The 20,340-nt window shown below is 39.7% G+C and overlaps 1 protein-coding gene across 2 annotated transcripts; it reads right to left on the bottom strand.

Annotated features, from left to right (window-relative positions):
* Positions 1 to 6,166: 6,166 nt before the first annotated feature.
* On the bottom strand, positions 6,167 to 20,229 carry dctn2 (dynactin 2 (p50)). 2 transcript variants are annotated; one of them, XM_027279223.1, is made up of 15 exons: positions 19,950 to 20,229; positions 19,591 to 19,659; positions 16,897 to 16,902; positions 15,972 to 16,068; positions 14,658 to 14,719; positions 14,355 to 14,453; positions 12,890 to 13,050; positions 12,175 to 12,328; positions 11,883 to 11,948; positions 11,606 to 11,644; positions 11,357 to 11,434; positions 10,898 to 10,969; positions 9,599 to 9,701; positions 8,388 to 8,479; positions 6,167 to 7,018 (listed from the first exon to the last, which is right to left on the bottom strand). In XM_027279223.1, exons 1-15 carry the CDS (start codon positions 19,983 to 19,985, stop codon positions 6,932 to 6,934), a joined length of 1,221 nt encoding a protein of 406 aa, XP_027135024.1. In that variant the 5' UTR covers positions 19,986 to 20,229; the 3' UTR covers positions 6,167 to 6,931. The 2 variants fall into 2 exon arrangements, with proteins under 2 accessions (XP_027135024.1, XP_027135025.1); XM_027279224.1 differs by lacking the exon at positions 16,897 to 16,902 and having other exon boundaries at positions 19,950 to 20,225.
* Positions 20,230 to 20,340: the final 111 nt, after the last annotated feature.

Below are 20,340 nucleotides of genomic sequence, written 5' to 3'. Positions count from 1 at the left end.
TGCATGGATATCTAATGTCGAAGAATTGTTTGTTTCCGGGACATAAAAAAAAGCTGAATCGATTTTTTTCTTCTTCTCACGAGTTGTTTCATCGTAGTAAAACAAACAAACAAACAAACAAAAAAAATGTCCATTTAGCGCTTAACTTTATGATTTCTTAAAAAAAAAAAAATTCACCTGACACTTTTGATTTCAGGTGCTTGTCTAAAGTTTGTCGGTGACAGTGACAGTGACATTACACACACCCCCTTCACTCCATAATCCACGAGGTAAAGAAAAACCCAACAACCCCACCTCCCTACTCTTTTTTTTTTTTTTTTTTAACGACACTTTTCAACCGGACCAGCTCTGGAGGACATGTGTCTCTTTATATTTGTATGCTGTTTATTTTTTTGCACTACACCCACAGTCCAGCCGTTGAACACACACATGTACAGCGGTGTCATATTCTCATTCATTTCATACCGCGCGCTCTGTCGCAGCTCCGCGAGATATGAAAACACGCCCGGCCCGGTGGAGAGTGTCTGTGGCGCGAGCTGTGGCGACGCAGGGTGTGATCCAACAACAGACTGTCCCCCTTTTTTAGTGTCCGCTCATATTTTTAGATGTTGGTGAAGGAATTCAGCTGAATTCTTCTTTAATCCGTGATAAAAAAATCAAATAAAAAACTTTTATTACACACTATTATCTCTAATAAATGTTTTTATTGGAGCAATTATTCCTAATTCATATGACATTTTTACTATAAATCACAATAATACAAGGTTGGGTTTTTACTAGAATAAAACAGGCTGACACATCATACCAAAACAATCATTTCATAGGAATGTTTTGATAGAGTACAGCTGATAGAAACCACTATAGACACAATGATGCAATACGGACATACAGGCTGGATATTAAACACATATAGGTCCTCATTGAAATGTGTTACCATAACATGATTTGCACTAATACACCAACTTTATTCCCTATGGTGTCACAATTGTTGATATAAATAGCCCATGATAAGCTGTATTCATTTTTTTTTTCAATATTTATAAAGGTTCACACACGCTGCAGAATCTATAAAGTCACCACCGATTTGGAGATATTCAAAATAGATCGTCATTGATATGTTAGTTTAGACTCAATGTAGTCCCCTTAATGTCACATCCACAGATATAAATATCATCTGATAGATGAACTAATCAACATGAATTCAACCATTCAGAAGGTTCACACGAACATTGTGACAGCACAGTATTCATAAAGTCTGGATAAACTTACACTGACTATGACAAACAGATGGAAATAATAATAATGACATTAAAAGCACAAAGTTCAACAAGGTCACATCTCAGACACACATGGAGTCAGACAGTAAATGATACCTATGATGGTTACAGTGACCATTAATCTAGTAAACAAACAACAACAACAACAATCAGGTGACACTGAAATCAAACCACGTTTCATCATGTTGCACTCTTGATGCGGGCTCTTCAACCCGCTCCTGACACTTTCTGCCCTAATCCCAAACTCAGCACACAAACTGTTTTTTTTTTCTTCTTCTTCTTCTTTTTTTTTTTTTTTTTTTAACCATGCACGGCGCAACGTGCACGGCTCAACATGCACAGCCCCATAGCAACAGCGCCAAGCAGCGAATAGAAAGCTCAAATACTGTCTCTAGGACCCGGGTTAAAGCGCTGCAGGAAGCACCGTGAACACGTCACGACTTGAGTGGCTGTTGCTGAGTAGTTCAGCATACTTTCTCTACACCCCTCCCTCTCCACCCCTGCCGTCTGTTTATTTTGTCAGTCTCGTCGTCTGTGTTGTATTCATTAGAAAACAGTGTTTACAACCCCAGATCTAGGTTGCATGTTTTTCAGTGTTCAACATAGTCTAAGCGACCATGGTCTCTGTTTTCTGAGTGATCTGTCGTTTTAATTAATAAAATGAAAAAAACAATAATAATAATAATAATAAGAGAAAAACACAACAACCCATGTTATTAATAAGACATATTACTTATCCTCTATTATGTTATTCTCTAGTTGTCTTGTGTTATTTCTTATGGCACTTGTCAACTGGGTGTAAACAAGTGCTCCAAACTGGTTGTCTGGTGATGTGGATCAGCCTCCAGATGAGCTTAAGTCATTACTGATGGGTGTATATGGCGATATCAGTTGCTATGGTGTTGCTGTGATGTTTTACCTGCTTTAGCCTAATCTCACTAAGTACTCCTTTTGTCTGCTTTGTCATAAATAGCTGAACATGTTCTATTTTTTAATAGAGATTATTAACAGCCCCACATAACAACTGTGATATATTACATCATGTTTTTTTTTTTTTTAAACAAGCTAACAAAACAAGAAAGTCCACTTATGGCCACATAACTTTACCAGACTGTAACAACATGACAAAAAGTGAAAACAACCAAAATTTATAATGATAATGACTGAAAAATGACAATTTAAAAAAAAAAGAAAAATGTATTTTTCCTATTTGCTTACACTTTGTTATGCTGCCACATTGATTTAGATCATGTCGTTTGAAATGTAACCAACATTCAGCAATGAAAGACACAAAAGAGAAAAGTTGACAATAGTGGTTTTTAATGTTGGGAGTTATTATCCTCCTCAAATCATGTTTTTGTGTATTGTTTTCTTTTGTTTTACAGGCAGAAACAGTCTGGGGAATTTCCAGCCACCACACCACACTCTTCTTTCTGTCCTGTGCCCTTGGTCAAAGCTCTACACCCAGTTTCCCCCCGTCACACACACACACACACTCACACACACTCTCACACACACCAGCTGTCGGAATCCTTCCCATCTCTGAACTGAGACCAACTGATACAGCTGTTAACATGTGCTGGTGATACAGTAAATCCTTTTTCTTTTTCCTCTCTTGGCGTGCGCTTTCTCATTGTTTGTTTGTCTTAAGTATTTTTCTACGTCCCAGACAACCACAAGAAAAACCTCCACACCCTATCAGACATTCTGGGCTCTTGGTGAGAACTGGGGAAGTCATATTTTTTTAAAAATATCTCTGCTTGTGTGTGGAATTAAATGTCATTTGAAAATGTCTGATATACCGGTGAGATTCTAGGACAATATAAATAGGATGTTTTGCTTTTTCTTTAAGCTTTACGTCCCCATTGATACTACATTCATCTCTTTTGCCAATGGCCGTCTCAGCTGAGGCCAATATTGCAATTCTCTTTTGTCTGACGATGCCCATTAATCAACCAATTTGCATTTTATTTCCCCATCTATCATCTCTTTAACAAATAAGATGTCCAGCAATCACACACAACAGAAAAACTACCTTAATGCCCATAAAGTTAAAAATCATTTCAGGTTGTTATTTGTTTTTTTTGAGAGTTTTCGAGTTCTACTCATCCTGTCCTGATAAAACGGCTAAATGCCAGATCCACTTGTTGAGATTTTTGTCTTTGGAGCTTTAGGACGACTTTACAGACAATCTTATTAGTCTGTTAAAACCCTGTTTACCTTGGAGCGTCACCTCTTTACCCTACCATCCCCGTCGTCTTTTCCTTTTTTTCCCCCCCATTCGCTACAAGCCTCATTCTGCCCCACAACAGTATCCATCCTATTTCACTCCGCTTACCTGCACCCACTTCATCTGTCCTTCTCTGTTTCACCACAAGCTCATCACCTGTCTAAGCCCATTCAGGTATAATTGACAAACTGATGCAGAGGCCTTTGTGTGATTAGTTTTCTCTTGTCTATAGAATATTCCTGCTTTCTAATGTCAGTTGTTCCCTCCGTGTATACTTTTACTTACCTCTATTTTAGTTTCAGAATTGTTATCAGTAATTTTACTGTTGTTTGTCAAATAAATATTAGGGTTATATTAGCTCTATAGTAAAGGTAATGAATTGGAATTTTGTTAAATGTTTTGTTAAATTGTAACCAATTTCCACAATCTTTAAATTGCTCAAAAGAGCCAAACTGATTGCCTTTAGTTATTTCCTAGATTGTGATTTCATCGTCTCAAAAATCTCCGGCAGTACAGTATAGACAGGCTTGATTTCTTCATTTCTTGGCACCAACATACGCGTCAAAGAAGAGATATAAGAATAAAAAAAAGGCAAAGGCATAAAAAACAAGCCCAAGCTAGAGACTGTAAGGCATTAAACTTTAAAAGCCTGTCTGAACAGGTGGGTATACTGGCAGCGAAACACGCACTCCAGGCTTTATTCCATCCTTTTCTTCCTCTCCTCTTAGTTTCTCCATATCAGCACCAGAAACAGAGATTTTGGAGCAATTGGTGCTCCCTACAGCCTTTTCTGTTTTCAGCGGCTCTTTTCTGCCTGAGGACTTAAATATTTACTTTGTCCAGTGGAGTAAAGGTTGGTGTGAGCTACTGATATATATATATTTATATGAGTTGCTGCAATTTTACTGTACAGTCAAGAATGACTGAGCTTTAAATGTCATTTATGTTACTAAAAGCCCTCTTTGGTTTCAAACTTGCATGTTTTAAAAGGGCTTCTGTTTTATCATTCATTCATTGTCCTTCTATCCTCATTCATATTCAGAGCTACATCGAGAGCTACAGTCTGAAATAATATCACTTGCCGTCGTTGTTAACAATATTTTGGACTGACCTCTTGGTAATCTTCAGTTTGTAATTGTGTATAAATGCGTCTTAACAGATGGGGCAGGGCTCACCCAATCTAGCACACCCAAAATAGAAGGACAAATGCAGTATAACATGATATACAGTACATGGTATGTCTCTGTGCTCATCTGGGGCATTCCCTTCTAAGTTGGAGCTCTGGATCTAATTCCCTGCAAGTCACACTTGATATGTCCCGTCCAAGCAGGCCAGTGCTGAAGTCCATTTACAGTAGGGGAAAAGTAAAGCTGCTCAACACTCAATCTTTCTCTGATATAAAAGAAAGATGTGATACTGGCAAAGATGCAGCTATAAAACTCAGACAAAGTGAAAAGCTTCATTAAATATTATGTCTAATTCAGAGGCACATTAGCCAGAAACACTTGAGTTAAAGAGGCTTTACTCCATCTGAAGAGGGCATGTAGGAACATGTTTAGTTATCACAAAATTGACCTCTGTACTACAACACGCTGTGTCTGGATGAGTCATCAGAAATACTTGATCCCTACCTGACTGACGCTGTCACTAAATACAGTCCACTGACCTCAAACATGAGCAAGCTTTTTGTTTTAATGCTTGTGGTAAAACTACCAACCTCAGATAGATTCTCAGAGAAAATCATCGAGTGCCTTGTGTTGATTTACTCTGTGAATAACAAAGTATCAGGCTAGTTTTCTTTGGTGTCTCTTCTGCTGTACGTCTTCACTCACTGTCAAGCATAGTACTTGTGTTCACAATACTAACAGAACATTTGGGACACATAATCCTTTAGGACAATTGTCTTAGCCGACAGTACGGCGAGGATAGAAAATGAGGAGATAGAGATAAGGGAATGGCAGGCGCATGAAGCGGGGCTGTCGCTCAGCCCATAAAGCTCTTAGCCACATCGAGTTTTCTAAACACACTTTTCACCTTGTAGGCAGTGTGTATAGTTATCTTTTCCTATCAGTGTTCAAAATCCAGTTTGTCAGACTGTCAAGTTACTCATCTTTTAGGGACCAACACGAACTGGACTGTGAGTAATTTAACATTTTAGGAGTGTAACACACTGCATTTCTATATAACAATAATAATTTGCATTTATGAAGTGTATTTGGTAGTATCTTTGAAAACTGATTAACTGTGTACAATCAGAGTTTGACCTTTTTTTTATTAGATGCTATGCTGCCACCCAGTGTTCATAAATGGACAATTCTTTACAATAAAGAAACCACAAAGTAATTATTTTAAAGCTTTTTTTTTAAAGATATTGAATACCTTAATTAAGATAAATATGAATTTCAAATGTATCCCTCTCAATGAAATGTGTTTCTACATGACAAAGTATCATGGCTATAGTGTATAACACAAACGGCTGGTGACTCATTATTCTACACGTAATCTTACATCATCCTTAAAGCCTTTTCAGGCATCTGGCAAGACGTCTACATTATTACCCAATTCCATTCAGTAATTTGGTAAAGCATAATAATAGTATTTTTCTTTTTGTTTTATTAAGTGGGCAGCTTTTCTACGATGTCAAGTAAAAGAAGCCATGTTTATCTCACTTTGTTTTATTGATCAGTTTCCATGACCACAGATGACAATACAGTTGACTTGTAGGCAATGACAAAGCAGATTAAAAGTTTGTCTGTGGTGTTCGATCTCAGTCATAATAATATAGTTACAAGCGACCGAGCGTGAAGAAACAATAAGGTACGCAGGCATATTTACAAGCTTTCCTTCTGTGACATGGCCCTGACACTCGCACAGAAGTGCTCCCAGCTACAACACTCTAAGACAATAGATCTCAATTTTCTTTAAACACAGTCGACAACATCTTGAATGTGTCGTCCATTAACCCAACATTACTGTGATCCATTTATTTTGACCAGTTTACAGTACAAATCCAGTATTAGTGTGATGTTCCAAAAGGAATGGAGGAATTTCTTATGTTTAATACTAATAATTATAAAAACAATCCAGTCTAAAACTCAATAAGCTTAACAAGGGACTGCAATCAGTGGCATATATAGAGTGGACAAATGTGTTTTCCATTGATATCAATCTGATGCAAGAGAAAGGAAGAGGAAAGGAGGGTGGACAAGAACATTTGGTCTTTTTTTTTTTGTTATTCCATCTTTTCCAACTTTCTAAACATTCCACTTAGTGAAAAAAGGCAGAGGCGAAGTAGAGAGCAAGAGAGGAATGGCCAGAAAGGACAGAGTTAAACCCCCCCCCAATCCCCGCTCTGCGCTCTCTAGCCAACTCTTATTTGTCCATGTTCAACACTCTCCTAGACCGGTCCAAATTCTGCTACTGTTTATTTGGAAAGCTTCTTCATCCTCTGATCTAGCGCAGCAAAGTTCTCTTCTACAGCCACCAGGTTTTCCTTCATTGTCTGTTGGACCTGGATGAGGGAGGAAAAAAAAAAGTTAGGTTAAGAAGAGGGGAGTAGTGTTGGGAGTGAAAGTTAGGTGTGAAGGTGTACAATTGAGACATGTTGATGGGACAGAGTAGAGAGAAGTGGCAGGGTAGAAGCTGTGGTGGAGAGTGAGGATAATGATTTGAGGTGAGGCAGGAAATTCTGCAGATATAGAGAAAACGTAGGGAGGGAAAGAGTGGATGTGGATTTGAGATATAAAAAAAGGGCAGTAAGAGGCAGTAAGCATGATGGAAAGCAAAGGTGCTTAAAAGATGAGAGAACCTGGTTATAAATATTGAAAAATGATCGGTCAACAGATGAATCTCAAACATTCACTTCATGTCTCTGATTTCTATAAACTGAATATCTTGTTTTGGAAAGTAGGTATTACCTTGGGCTCTGGGAATAAAAATAAAAGTTACTGGTTATTTAAATGTTGATATTTTTAACTTATGGACTTATTTAAGCTGTAATATTTAAGACCTTAAGTAAAAATAAGACTTTTATAACCTTAACTTTAAGCATCAGCAGGAACGCTTCACGTTTCAATAGATTAAATCAACCAAACATGCAAAATATTGACTGGTTCTAGTTTCATCAGTGGATTTGCTGCTTCTCCTGCATCCCTTTTATAACGTTTTAAATGGATGGGCAATGTTGTGTCAGGAGGCGACAGAATAACTGCTCGCTACAAAAGAAATGTGAAAGTATGTTAACATCAAATTCAATAACCTAAAACCTTAGGACACCACTTTAGGATACAATGTAAGTCTATGAAAAGTGAGGTCAGAACTTTTCTGATTTCATATATTTGAAGTTTCAACACCAAGTAATAATAATAATAATACTTGACAAGGCGCTGCTTTGTCTGCCAACTTGAAGCCTTGAACCTGTGAAAGCACAGGTTGAGTACTGACTGAACCCAGAAGAGGCTTTAGAGAGTCTTTCCTTCTAATGATTAGCTGCACTTTGTTACATTGTTGGTTTTGGCTCCACAGCACACTCGAAAGTGTTTGAGTGGACATTTTTTACACTCATTTGTTCCACACACAGAGGTTATTGCCAAGCAGTTGAGTTTCTTTTTAGATGAACCCAACTGTGACAAACCTTCTATAGACAAAACTAGAGCAGTGTTTCACCAGGTTAGTCTTTGGCCACAGAATGAGATTAGTTCCTGTAATAGGATAGCATTCATTGTTTGAACTCATTCCGTGTGGACCTACCGGTGAGACTAACATGCATCTACTGGCCTCATGCCAACAGTCCCTATGGTTGTAGTCGCTCACCCACAAGAGGTGAACATTTAAGTCAAGTTCCACGCGGTGTTAAAAATGATTAATGTTGAACTTCCTACCTGTGTTAGCAGGGTGTTATTGTCCTTCAGAGAGTTGTTGATCATCTGCTGAGTGGTGTCCAGATGGGTCAGCAGCTGTCCAAACTGCATGGCTGCAAGAGGGTGGGGTTGGATGAAGCGCAATCCAGAAGCAAAGAGAGAAGGAATAAGTAAGATGGAGTATTCTCAAATTTATAAATTAGTGGTTAGAATGCAACGTTGTCTTTTGTCTCAGCCTAAGTGAAGGGGGGTAGAGAGAAAACTCTGAAACAGGCGAATAGCTGCTTGAAAGATTAAACTGCGTTTTCTTTGACTTGTTTGCCTTCATCTGTAGAGAAAGATCAGGACAGGAAAATAAAATCAGCAGCAGCTCAAACCCTTATTGAGCGAGTGGCACTTCAGCTGCAGACTGTGACAGATTGGTATACGAAGAGTCGGGATGATAAATGACCTTGTTCAGATCTCAGAAATTAATTATCAATATAATCTATTAATGCCAAGGTTCTGCTTTCATGTGCTAAATAATAAAAAGATGATAATGTGATATATAATATCATGCATCTCTTTCTTCCTGGGGGGGGAGTGTTTAACAGTATTGCTAGATTTGGTCTAATTCTATTACCATTTTGAGGCTCCCTCTCACTGATTTTTTGCCCTTTGTTATAATAGAACGGCATGGTTTGGGCTAATTCCATTATCCATTTGAATCCCATTTTCGCTTAGTTTTCATCTTTTGTCTCGCATGCAGACGTTCCCATTGCAAATGCAAATCATTCCAGACTAAGTAGTGCTTCCCAGCACAGGCGCTGCCTGAAACGTGATCTGGGTTCACACCCTGTTATGTTTCTGTGGCTACATCCTACATATTTTGAATCTTTAATGCCACCCACCCCCCCACTAACCTACATACATACTCTCCTTGAACTCTCATGGGTGTCATTTCAAGGTTCTTCACCCACATACAAGAAGAGAACATAAATTATCCAAGTTTTCATTGTTATTATTCTTACTGGGGTAAAATTGGACCCCAGAGCAATATTATTACAATATTTTCAATATGAACCAATAACTCACCGGCAGTACATTCATATATTGTTATGGGGTCAAGTGATGTGACCGTAAACTCATCTACCACAACAACTAGTATTGTCTTGTGGCTTTGAGATTCATGTAAGGACACGAAGCACAAAGTCTCGTGCTGCAGCAAACCAGTTTCAGTTCCTTTGTGTTACCTTGCTCATGCAACTCCTTGACTGCGACAAGCCTCTGCACCACCTGAGGTATAGAAGTGGACACGGCATCCCACTTCTGCACCACGTCATACAGCTGCGACACCTGACAGGTAAACACATACAGGCCAGTTTAATACCAAGTTGAAGCCCCCCCCCTCTCTTGCTAACAGAACACGTCTAACTTGCCCAAGGTCAGCGATCTGTCCATAGTTTCCTGATGTAATAATTATTATTGTACTGTAAACCATATAAATGCACGATACATAAATAAATGAGCTGAAATCCATAAATTTAAATACATTTATTCAAGTGATGAATGTACACGACTCTATCTCGAATCTATGGTCTATGATCAATATATAGTTTCTTTGATATTTCTTCTGTGTAGTCTACATTTGAGCTGTGTGGGGACACATTATTACACAGCAACATTCAAACTAGCCCTGGTAATTGTTGGTACAATGACTTTAATCTACATAATTTTACATTACATTTTTAATGGCACACCCCACTGCAAAAGCTAAGAAAAGTTCACACCCATTTGTTTTAATCAATCGAAGCAAATAATAAAAAAGGATGCAAAATGAATTTTAGTCAAATAATGGTCATCAAGATATCATTAAAAAAAAGCGTGTTTGTGTATTTTTGTCATGTTCTTTCAACTTCAGCATCACTCCATGTTTCCCCTGGTCCTCAATGCCCCAACTGCAGTGGCTTTATGCCGAGCCAGTGGAGGTCACACCACAGTTTGAGAACCACTGCATTGAAGTTTGCTTTTATGCTCTTTAGTTAATCACAATTATAGTGCATTACAGTCAAACAGCAATGTACAATAATCTTATTTATCAAAAATGAACCACTCTGCATGACTTAATCGTTCACCATAATGATTTAATTAATATGCCCTGCCCTCTACTGGTCTTTCAAGCGTACAGCACTTCAGAATAGTCAATGCCCAAGAGCATTGCCTGGAAATCATGCAGATCTTTCAGCTAAACCTAACATCCAAAAAGTTTGAATCAATACTGACCAAAGATGTTTATTAAAGACTGAATTCAAATTAACATATGGTCCTGCTCTTCACCGGTTAGTCTGGCTGCCAGAGCCGGTCAATTGCTCATGAATGTCTTCCAAAGTAATATATTGTCACAAAGACTGAATTAGTAAGATCTGTTCACGGTTGTGGGAATCTTCCATCTTAAAGATCTTTGTAACAGAGGCATTGCAGATGGTCTGTAAGTTACTCTGAGAAGACTGCTGCAGTTAGAATGGACTGATTGATGTGCGAGGATTACAAACCTTGTTTTGTGTATCAGCGTCCTCAATCGCTGCCTTGTGTTTAGCAATCTCATTCATCTTCCCGAGGACACTCTGAATGGGAGCGGGGAAAGTATGAGAAGTACCATTCAGATGTGTAACAAAAAAACATTGAATAGGTAAAGATCAATACTGTGGCAAATTAACAGTTTCTCACAGCGGGCAATGCCACAGTTAAACCAACTGTAAGGACATATTTAAAAAAGTATTTAACACTATTTCACCACAAAGCAAATGGACGGTTCCCCATTAAGAGTTCTGGTTCTCTCACTTGTTTCATAATTTTACATTATTACAAATACAAAAGATAGAATGGTATAAATAAATATATTACCGGTAGATATTGACCCTGTGATTAAACAGTAAAACATAATACTAATGGTAATGTGCGGTACAAATCAGAACCCAATCAAATTGCAACCAACTTTTTTTCTTCTTTACCTGCAGTCTGGCCTCCACTTGATCCAGAGTAGCAGAGTCCAGTGCGCTGACCCTCGCCTGCAGGAGCTCTATGGTGTCCTGATGCAAGCACAAACACAACTTATTATATAAGCTTGCAGGCGAAACAGTTCTTGCTCTTAATACTGGTGAAGTAGCGATAAAGAAACTTGGAGAAACTGATATTTCAAGTATGACCCAGTTCTCTGGCTGCACATCAGATCAGATCGAAAAGAAAGTTCTTCTTCTTACCATCAAACTGGTTCCTTGTACACCAGCACTCAGAGGTCCCTGAAACAAGAACACAAAGAGGGAAAAATACATTTTACAAGAAGAAATACAAGGAGCAATAAAAGGCACCTCATAATTTACATAAATCAAGTGGAAGATTTGATTTCAATGTCACTTTGTGGATGGTTACACGGCAACACGAGTGTGAAAATTCTGCTGGTGTGAGAATGAAAGAGAGAAGGAGATAAAGAGGATTGGTGTGAATGAAAGAGAGAAGCATGAGAAAGTCAGTGTGTACCTGCTTGTCTGATCCTGAGCCAACAGCGATCTCCAGCTCAGCAAGACGCTTCTCCAATTCCGCCATCTACAGGGACGAAACAAGGCAACACATGGCTGGCAGTGACGAGCATCCCACAGGACACACACAAACATCCACGCACATGCCTTCCTGCTTTTGTCTCGTTCATTACATCAAATATTCTGACATTTGTCTCATATGAAAACAAAAACACGCCTAACCTCATCGCGGCACCGAAACATTTGATAGCGCGTTCATCCGGGACATTCATCAACCTCTCTTTCCACTTTACCTTGGCAGACTCATTGAATTTTTCCTGCTCTGGTCTGCTGTGCAGTTCGTAGAGTACCACTCCATCTGGGCCCTTAGCTGATGCTGTCTGCTTGGGGTCTCCTGCGGCGGTGCCACGGCTGCCCTTGGCTGCTTCCAGCTGGGTGAGCAGACGCCTGCGGAAAGGGAAGAAAAGGAGACACAAAAGGGATTATAATGTATGTTTAATATTGTTATGTGGCCTCCTCCGCTTTGTTGTAAACTGCAAGGTCGTGGTGAGTGTGGATCTTTTAAGAATAGTTTTCATCACTTTTTCTTCACCTTCTCTCACTAGTGTCACTGTCTACTTCCCTGTCTATCTTGACTTCCTTTCCTTTTGTCTGACACTGCCTTTATGCCTTCTTTCACCTTCTCCAGATTTTATATGCCTTCCTCAATCATCTGTCCATCAGTTCTTGTGATCCCCAGGTAGTGCTACACTGAGATCAGCAGGATTTATGTGAGCTGTTGATACCAGCTGTACTGCCTTGCCCTTATTACACTCCCACTCCTTATATCTTAGTTTTAGTCTAAGGCTGAGTAAAATGAATTCCCCTGCCTCTCTCCTTTTCCATCCATTTCCTGCCTGCCAGCTCATCACTCTGTCAGGGTCTAATAGGTTGTAGCTTCAGGTTTCAGATTCCAGATGCTTGTCCTCTTGCTTTACTGTCTTGCACTCCTCCCTCTGCTCAGCTCACCTGGCCAGCGCTCCATCTGGGTCCGCCAGGTTGATGTGTGCCTGCGGTCCCAGCAGTGAGTCGAGATGGGCAGAAACCAGCTGCTGTTTGAGCTGGGCTGCCTGCTGGGCGAGTACCACCGGGGTCAGGCGCTCCTCTGCATTGCTTTCCTTTGTAGCAGCCTGGAAGCAGAGGGAACGCAGCGGTCAGTGAGTCAGTGACGGCTGTTTTTTTGTGAACAACAAAGGCAAGGTTGATGAAACCGAGGACTAGAAGTGTGTCTGAGCCAACCAGATATGATGTCCCTTGAGAACATGTGTCACATGTCAAATTAAAAGGAAAATGTACTGAATACATAAACATGCACACTGGCACTAGGCATGTAAATTGGATTTGTTCTGATCAAATTAAAGGGATATTCTAGTATTTCTTTTTAAAACATGGGTTTGAAATAGCTATCACAGCTGAATGCACAGGGATTGACTTATATTTATATTTATATATACACTTATACTATCTATACAATATATATAATGGATAACACAATTGTTTAAAATTATTTTTGTAAATTTATTTTGTAAACTTTAGCAGCTGCTTTTTCCTACACTTCTTTTTCATGTTTCCTGAATCTCTACGACAAAGGTGGTAGGTGCAAAATAATTTTGACCCATAAGAAAAAAAAAACAGCTACAATTATAAGAAGCAACAAATGCCAGAGTTTTTCTTTAACACTGACAATAGCAAAGCTATACACACAGTCAGATTTCTGGGGTGATCCCTGCATGATAACTTACTAACTTACTTACAATGCCATTACATCTCTGGTCTAAGTGAGTTTACAGCATGTTGTCACTCATGCATGCAGTATTTGACTTTTTCTATTCACCGCTTTCACCCTGATGAATGGACACATATTACTCAGAGCAACTTTCCAAGGAGGTCTTTCACAGGTGAAAATTTGGAGGCTGTAGCAGAGAAGCAGCTTGTTCCACACAGTCATGCTGCATATTCTGCCAGCGTGACCTACATGAGCTGATACCCATGGACATTTTCACAGAAAACTGCCAATTCACAGGTAGAATTTGGTGTTGGACTCACAGAGCAGCAGACTCAGGTTTCATTAGCGTCTGAGTTGTCGGGTCTTTATGGGTCTGCGCTTCCTTGCACTGGTTTTAATCAGAACTAATTTTCATGGCGAGTTTAATGATTCGGTGAACACACCAAAAAAAAAAAAAGCTTTGGATTGGTTATTCAGGTCTGTACTGGACATAAATATTACACCTCTCTAAATGTTCCAGCTACAAGGCTGCACTCCCCTAAATAAATACACAATGACGTGGTCGAGGAGCAGAGTGGAGGAAAGCCCCTTGTGTGCAGACAGCAAGATAAAGCCTGGATAATCAGAATGTACCATCCCTTGCCAAGTCCTGTGGGCAAAAGGAAGAAGTGTGCTTGGGTGCATGTTTGTGTCTCGCTGTCAGTTCACCTGGATGGTATCCACCTCCTGAGTGAGTTCTTGGATCTCGTTCACCAGGCGCTGGTACTTCTGCTGGGGCGTCTCCTTCACTCCACAGCCCTCTCCGAGCTAAACAGAGAGGAGAGAGCAGAGAAATGGTATCAATATTACACGACGGCAAAATGAGTGGATCTCACCATCTCACCATCTCGGAGTCTTCCATCAGAAAACACAGGTAGCCAGTGAAATAAAAATCATAATGGTGTTGTTACCCTCAACATGGAACATCTTCTGAAAGAATAAAAAGTGAAGTGCTGAACAGAATGTACTCACAATTTCAAAATCTCCTGACTCATAGCCCACTCTTCTGCTTTTGCTGATTCTGTCTGAGAAGTCTGTGAAAAGGAGACAAATGGGTTGTGAGAAAATCGGCAAAAAAAAAATGGACATAAAAAGCAGACGGGTTGTCAGTAAGAGGCAGTCTGAGCCAGAACAAGATTTGTGGTTTGAAACCAACAATGAACGCAGATCTGTTTTGTTACACCCGCAACAAAAGAGCGACATTTTGAAGCACCTGTTAACTTTGTCTGCCAGTCTTACGTTTTGCAAAGAGCATTTTGAAAATCAAATTTGAAAATCTGACTGAGGTGAAGTTTATCACAGGACTTTGGAAACCTCTCTGATAAAGGAAAAACACTGAGGTGCCGGTTTCAATATATCAAAACATTTTTTTAATGCAGAAAAAATGCTCATGGGCACTATATTTGTGTCACTGCAAAGTTTATCCAGCAGAGTGCACTATGATTTACAATTATTTATAACTCAGCTTGGCTGAGTACTTGATTCTAATTGGTCACTTACAGCACTCCACAGCCAATCTGTTATTTCTGATTAGCAGACCGCTGCTGGACACAGTTCTGATCATAGGCTCTGGATGACTACAGCAGAAGCAATAAAATCATTTTTTAAATTAATATTTTGTATCAAATCATTGATTTCTTGGCAAGTAGCCGTCAGAGACAACCGCCTGGCATCTGGCTCGCTGTACATTATCCCTTAAGCACAGAGTAAAAAAGGAGAAGCAGCCCTCAGCGACTACAAGGCTAAACACCATCGTACACACCGGTCCTTTAAATATTCTTTAATAAAGTTGTATGAAAACGCACCTTTCTGAGTACTTTTTTGTAGTCATATCAGTTCAAAATCCACACAGAAAAGGTCTATTTTAATTCTAGCTGAAAAATTCACTATATCCACCTCTAGATTCAGTATCAATCTCAACAGTCCCATCAGTCGATATACCTATATACAATACAATATTCGATACACCTCAAATTCAGAGAACTGATTTAACTTTCAGCCATTTTGAAGCCTACAGTAAATTGTACTGCATTATAATGACAGGTGTTTCTATTATTTTGTCCACCTTTATATCAACGCGTGTGGGCAAAATCTAATCTCTGTACAATGCATGGACAGTTATTATACTGTTATATTTTGAATTAGTTGTGTCTCTGTCCATATCCTTATTACCACTGATGTCGACCTTATGTATTACTATAATGAGTTTGTTAAATTTGCTTGTTAGTTATAATAAAAAGATAAAATGAGTTAAGAGTTAAGTGATTTATCATCCTGTGAACTGACCAAGCCCCTTGGTGGTGACATGCTTGTCTTTGAACTTGTCATAGGCTGCGTTGGGATTGACCACAATCCTCTCCACGCTGTCACTGCAGAGCTCCTCCTGTGATTCAAACACCAGGAAACAAAGTCAGATGAACATAAACAAAAACCATGTAAGACTGTATAGACAGCAGAGACTTAAAAATGGGCCTTGGCTTACTGAGCCAGTGAGCCAAAAGCCTCAAAGCCCAAGGTAGACTTGAAATATGTTGACAGTTTGGTAAGATCTGAGAGGAAATTCTGCACTTGATCATTGCCCCAAAATATGATTAAAGATAATGAATTATGTGCTTAATTCAACAACTGTATTATTTCTTACCAAGGTCAGATACCCTCCGAAAATTAAAAAGCCAGTGTAGCCATGAATTATGACAATCTGCCAGAGCTTTACAGCTGTTGCTTGCGGTCATCTTAGAGATCATTTCAACATAATTTACCAGCAGGCAAGAGAAAAATGTGCAAAGATATATGTATCACAGCCATTAAGAACATCTTTTTTTAAAGAAATCTCTCATCCATGTGGCATGAGTCTACAATGGTAAAATGAATGTTACATGAAAGAAAAAAAAATTAATAAAGCTGCAGCCCACCAACACTTTCATTTCTAAATGATGGTTGTTTGATTAGTGATTCTGGGAAGCACAAAAACAACGGGGATCACTCAATCAACACTTCCTAGTGATCAATTATGATGAACTAGAGGCTATGGGTAATATTCAAACACCACTGACACATACAGATAGATGACATGAGTCCGGGCTCACACACAGATTCGGGCGGGGGAAAAAAAAAAACACACACACACACACACACAAGAACACAAGACAGATTCACGGATGTAGGGAGGAGGAGAAGGAGGAGTGAGGAGGAGAGTTAGTCAGGCTCTTACCAGCTCCTTGGGTTTCCAAAGAGAGTTAGAGAAAGTAACAGAAGAGCAGAGGGGGAGAAAAAAGTAGGGGGGAGAGAGAGGGAGAGAGAGAGAGACAACACAGATTAATGTGGTTATCACATGCCATGCACACAACAGGAACAGTTGGCCAGGGTCGGGGAAAGATAAGAAAGAAAGCAGTGTTCTGAGAGTTGCTGCTAAAAACCCTGGAGACACACACACACACACTGTTCAGGCGGCTTATGATGTCTCCAGGTCTTTCTCTCTTTCCCGATGCAGGGTGGTAAGATGGTCCATTAACATAAACAAGTTACTTTCTCCCTCGATACCGTACTGTACTTTGTAATGCAGTGCGACCGCCCGCTCCGATGGACGGCGCTGTAGGTCGCACAGCATTATGTTAGGAATGCAGGGGATTTTAGAAAGCAATCCTTCAGTCAGATTTTAAGAGTACAGGGTGGTTTGAAGGTGCCTAAAAAAAAGGAGCCAAGGAACTTAAAAAGGTCCAATCAAAGATAGAAATTTAAATCCATTATAAATCATTCAGTGAGTTATTTCTTCATAACATGCAGCTCAGCCTAAATTAATCTGCTAGACCAAACCAAAGCGGTTAATGAAGTTATCTAAGCTAAGGGTCCTATACACTGTGTGATTTTGAGCTGTCCAAAAACACGTGAGGATATCTTTGGTCATCGGGCCAAGATGATGGTCTTCGATCACACTGAGAGACATGTCCACTGCTGGTAACCAAAGAAAGTCTGCGGCAGAAAATTAGGACCAAATTCTCAACATGACTTCTGCTATGACCGACATCCACAAACCGACAAATCAGAATATAGCACTCGGGATACACTGGCCCAACTCATTTGTGTTGTAAAGTAACAGAGTACCTGAGGGCCAGGGATGGCCGTGGCACTAAACAGTGAGTCTGCAGCCGGCTGTGTCTTAATGATTGCAACTGATGGCGGAAAAAGAGGATTTTATAATGATGCTGACAAAAAAACTGTCATCTCAATGTGGGTCGGTCTTGTCAATACCTGTTCCGCTTAATAAGGTCAGCGCCATGACGAAAGCTTGTTGTTTTATTTTTTTTGTTTGGCTGCATTTTCAAAAACACGAGTGCCGCGGATGGATTGCACAAGTTGATGGCATGTTTCTGCTTCTTTTTTTTCTTTTTTTTAAATTTACGTCATTAACGCTATGATTCACCAGGGCTTCATCAAACAGTCTGACATGTCTCAAAATGGATACAGTCCAGCACAGATTTTTTATTATTTCCATCTGGAAACATAATGGACCTGCAAGATGTTACCACACAGTGTATGGGAGCCTTTAAAATGTTAGTCAGAATATTGTGGTTAGGCAAGAAGCAACTGTTAGAACATAAAGACAGGTTAAAGGGGAAATATCAAAGCAAATAAACCTTTCTTTCTCCTGTCAGTGCTTCACACTCACACAGACACACTTGAGCCTTCACTGCTCTGTCAAAAGCATGACTGAGTGAAAGAGCGAATTAAAAATGCTGCTTAAGACCCATCAGCATCATTATTCCCTGAAAACAGTTTCAATAAGCAACACAAATAAGAGGGAAAGGATCAATTCCTTGCACTTCAAAACAATCAAAAAAAAAAAGATGATTTACAGGGAACAACAAGGGTCACTCCATCGATCTATTTCTCATTTCATCATCCCAATCAAAAGAGGTAGGAAAAAGTGGATATGAGATTTTTTTTTTCTTTTTAAAAACATGCATAAAAAGCATGGAATTAAGCTCACTGAGAGTAAAATGGAGCCAGGCTTACTTGTACAAACTAGGGTCCCAGGAAGGGGGGCGAGGGGAAGAGTCAAAACAAGGGCAAGGGTGTATGGGAAGGGAACGAATGTGGAAACATGGAAGGGAAAATGCCAATTAGGAAATCACTCAGCTGGTCAGTAAACAGCCCAGACATTAAAACCAATGTCAGACCAGCATCGCTCAGCTGTTTACAAAGAGCAGACCAAATATCACAGTTAAATCAGGCTGTGGCCTAACAATGCAACCGCTTTACTGTAGATGACTGCGGCTGGACGACACTGAGAGTCACAGGATCGTCACGTTAAAAACATCCACAGATCTTTCTGTCGCTCGACATATTAATAAATGATGATGCGTGAGTGGAAGTCATATCTATATATCATATATATATATATATATTTGACTTCCCTTACTTACTTATTTCCATATGTAAATATATATAAGACATACTAATATTAAACTAAAACACCCTATATGATATATAATAACACACTATGCATAACATATAGAGGAACCTGAAATCAGCAACATTTGACTGAAATATGAACCAAATATATCAAATTCATGGTAGCGTTAGGCTGTCATATAACTCACAAGATATTTATTGAGCATTAATAAAGTCATAACGTGGTTACAGCTGCAGTTTTTAACAGCCCAGTCATTCAAATTAAGCGACATCATATTTGCTTTCTGTGCATTAATACAGTGCTGCTGAGCTACAAGCGTTTAGTAGTGACACTAAGCCAGCTAATCGACTGCGTGATTAGGTGTTTGATCGGGCATAATGCACATTGATTACAATGAAGATCGTTTTCATTGTAAACACTTGTTATCTGGTTACGTTAGCTCAATGTGCAACACTCTGCAGACTTGACAGATCCGGTGCAAACAAAACTTACCGACTCAAACTGAGCCTGGTCATCTTCAGGAAGGTCACCGGTCTCGTACACATCCGGCTCGTTAAAGGCCTAGTTTAAAAAATAAAAAGATATTCAGTTTATTGTCATGAGCCTGGCCAACGCCCCGGCCCCATTCAACAACACGTATTATGCTAACCCTTGCTCTATCTGGTGGTTTTGTATCAAAGGACACAGCGTTAGCTGAAAGGTAAGTGATTGATAATCTATAATTACTAAAGTTTAAGTCGTATAGAAAGTGCAAACAACAAGAAGGCAGCAGAGTAAACAGTAGCTGACTTAGCTGTCACAGCTTGCTAGCTTTGCCACATAGCAAACCAGCTAATCTGTTAGCCACTTACAATTCCCGGCAGGTTAGCGTATTTAGGATCGGCCATGGTCAGCGGGGAGCAAAGACTACACCAGCAGCTCACGACAGAATATGATAACAGCTCTGAAAACGGGTGAATTATCGATAAGCTGAGCCGTATTGTAACAAAAGCTAGCGATAGATGAGCCAGCAGTCTCTCAGCCGGCGGACGTTTGACTTGACAGCGTGTGCGTTGGTTTTGTCTCACAAGCGCAGGCGAATGGGGCGGATGGGCGGTGATGTGTTGAGTACATCAACGAGGGAGAGCGGTTAACGGCTTATCCAAACCAACGAAACGAACACCCTCGACAAAGTGGAGCTTCTTTACGCATGCGCGCCGCTTGACCAATGCCGTTTAACGGTCCGCGTTTTCCGTTTGTTTA

The sequence above is a fragment of the Larimichthys crocea genome, chromosome VI (assembly GCF_000972845.2).
Source record: "Larimichthys crocea isolate SSNF chromosome VI, L_crocea_2.0, whole genome shotgun sequence".
NCBI lineage: Eukaryota > Metazoa > Chordata > Actinopteri > Sciaenidae > Larimichthys > Larimichthys crocea.
This window is presented reverse-complemented; position numbering and strand designations above follow the sequence as displayed.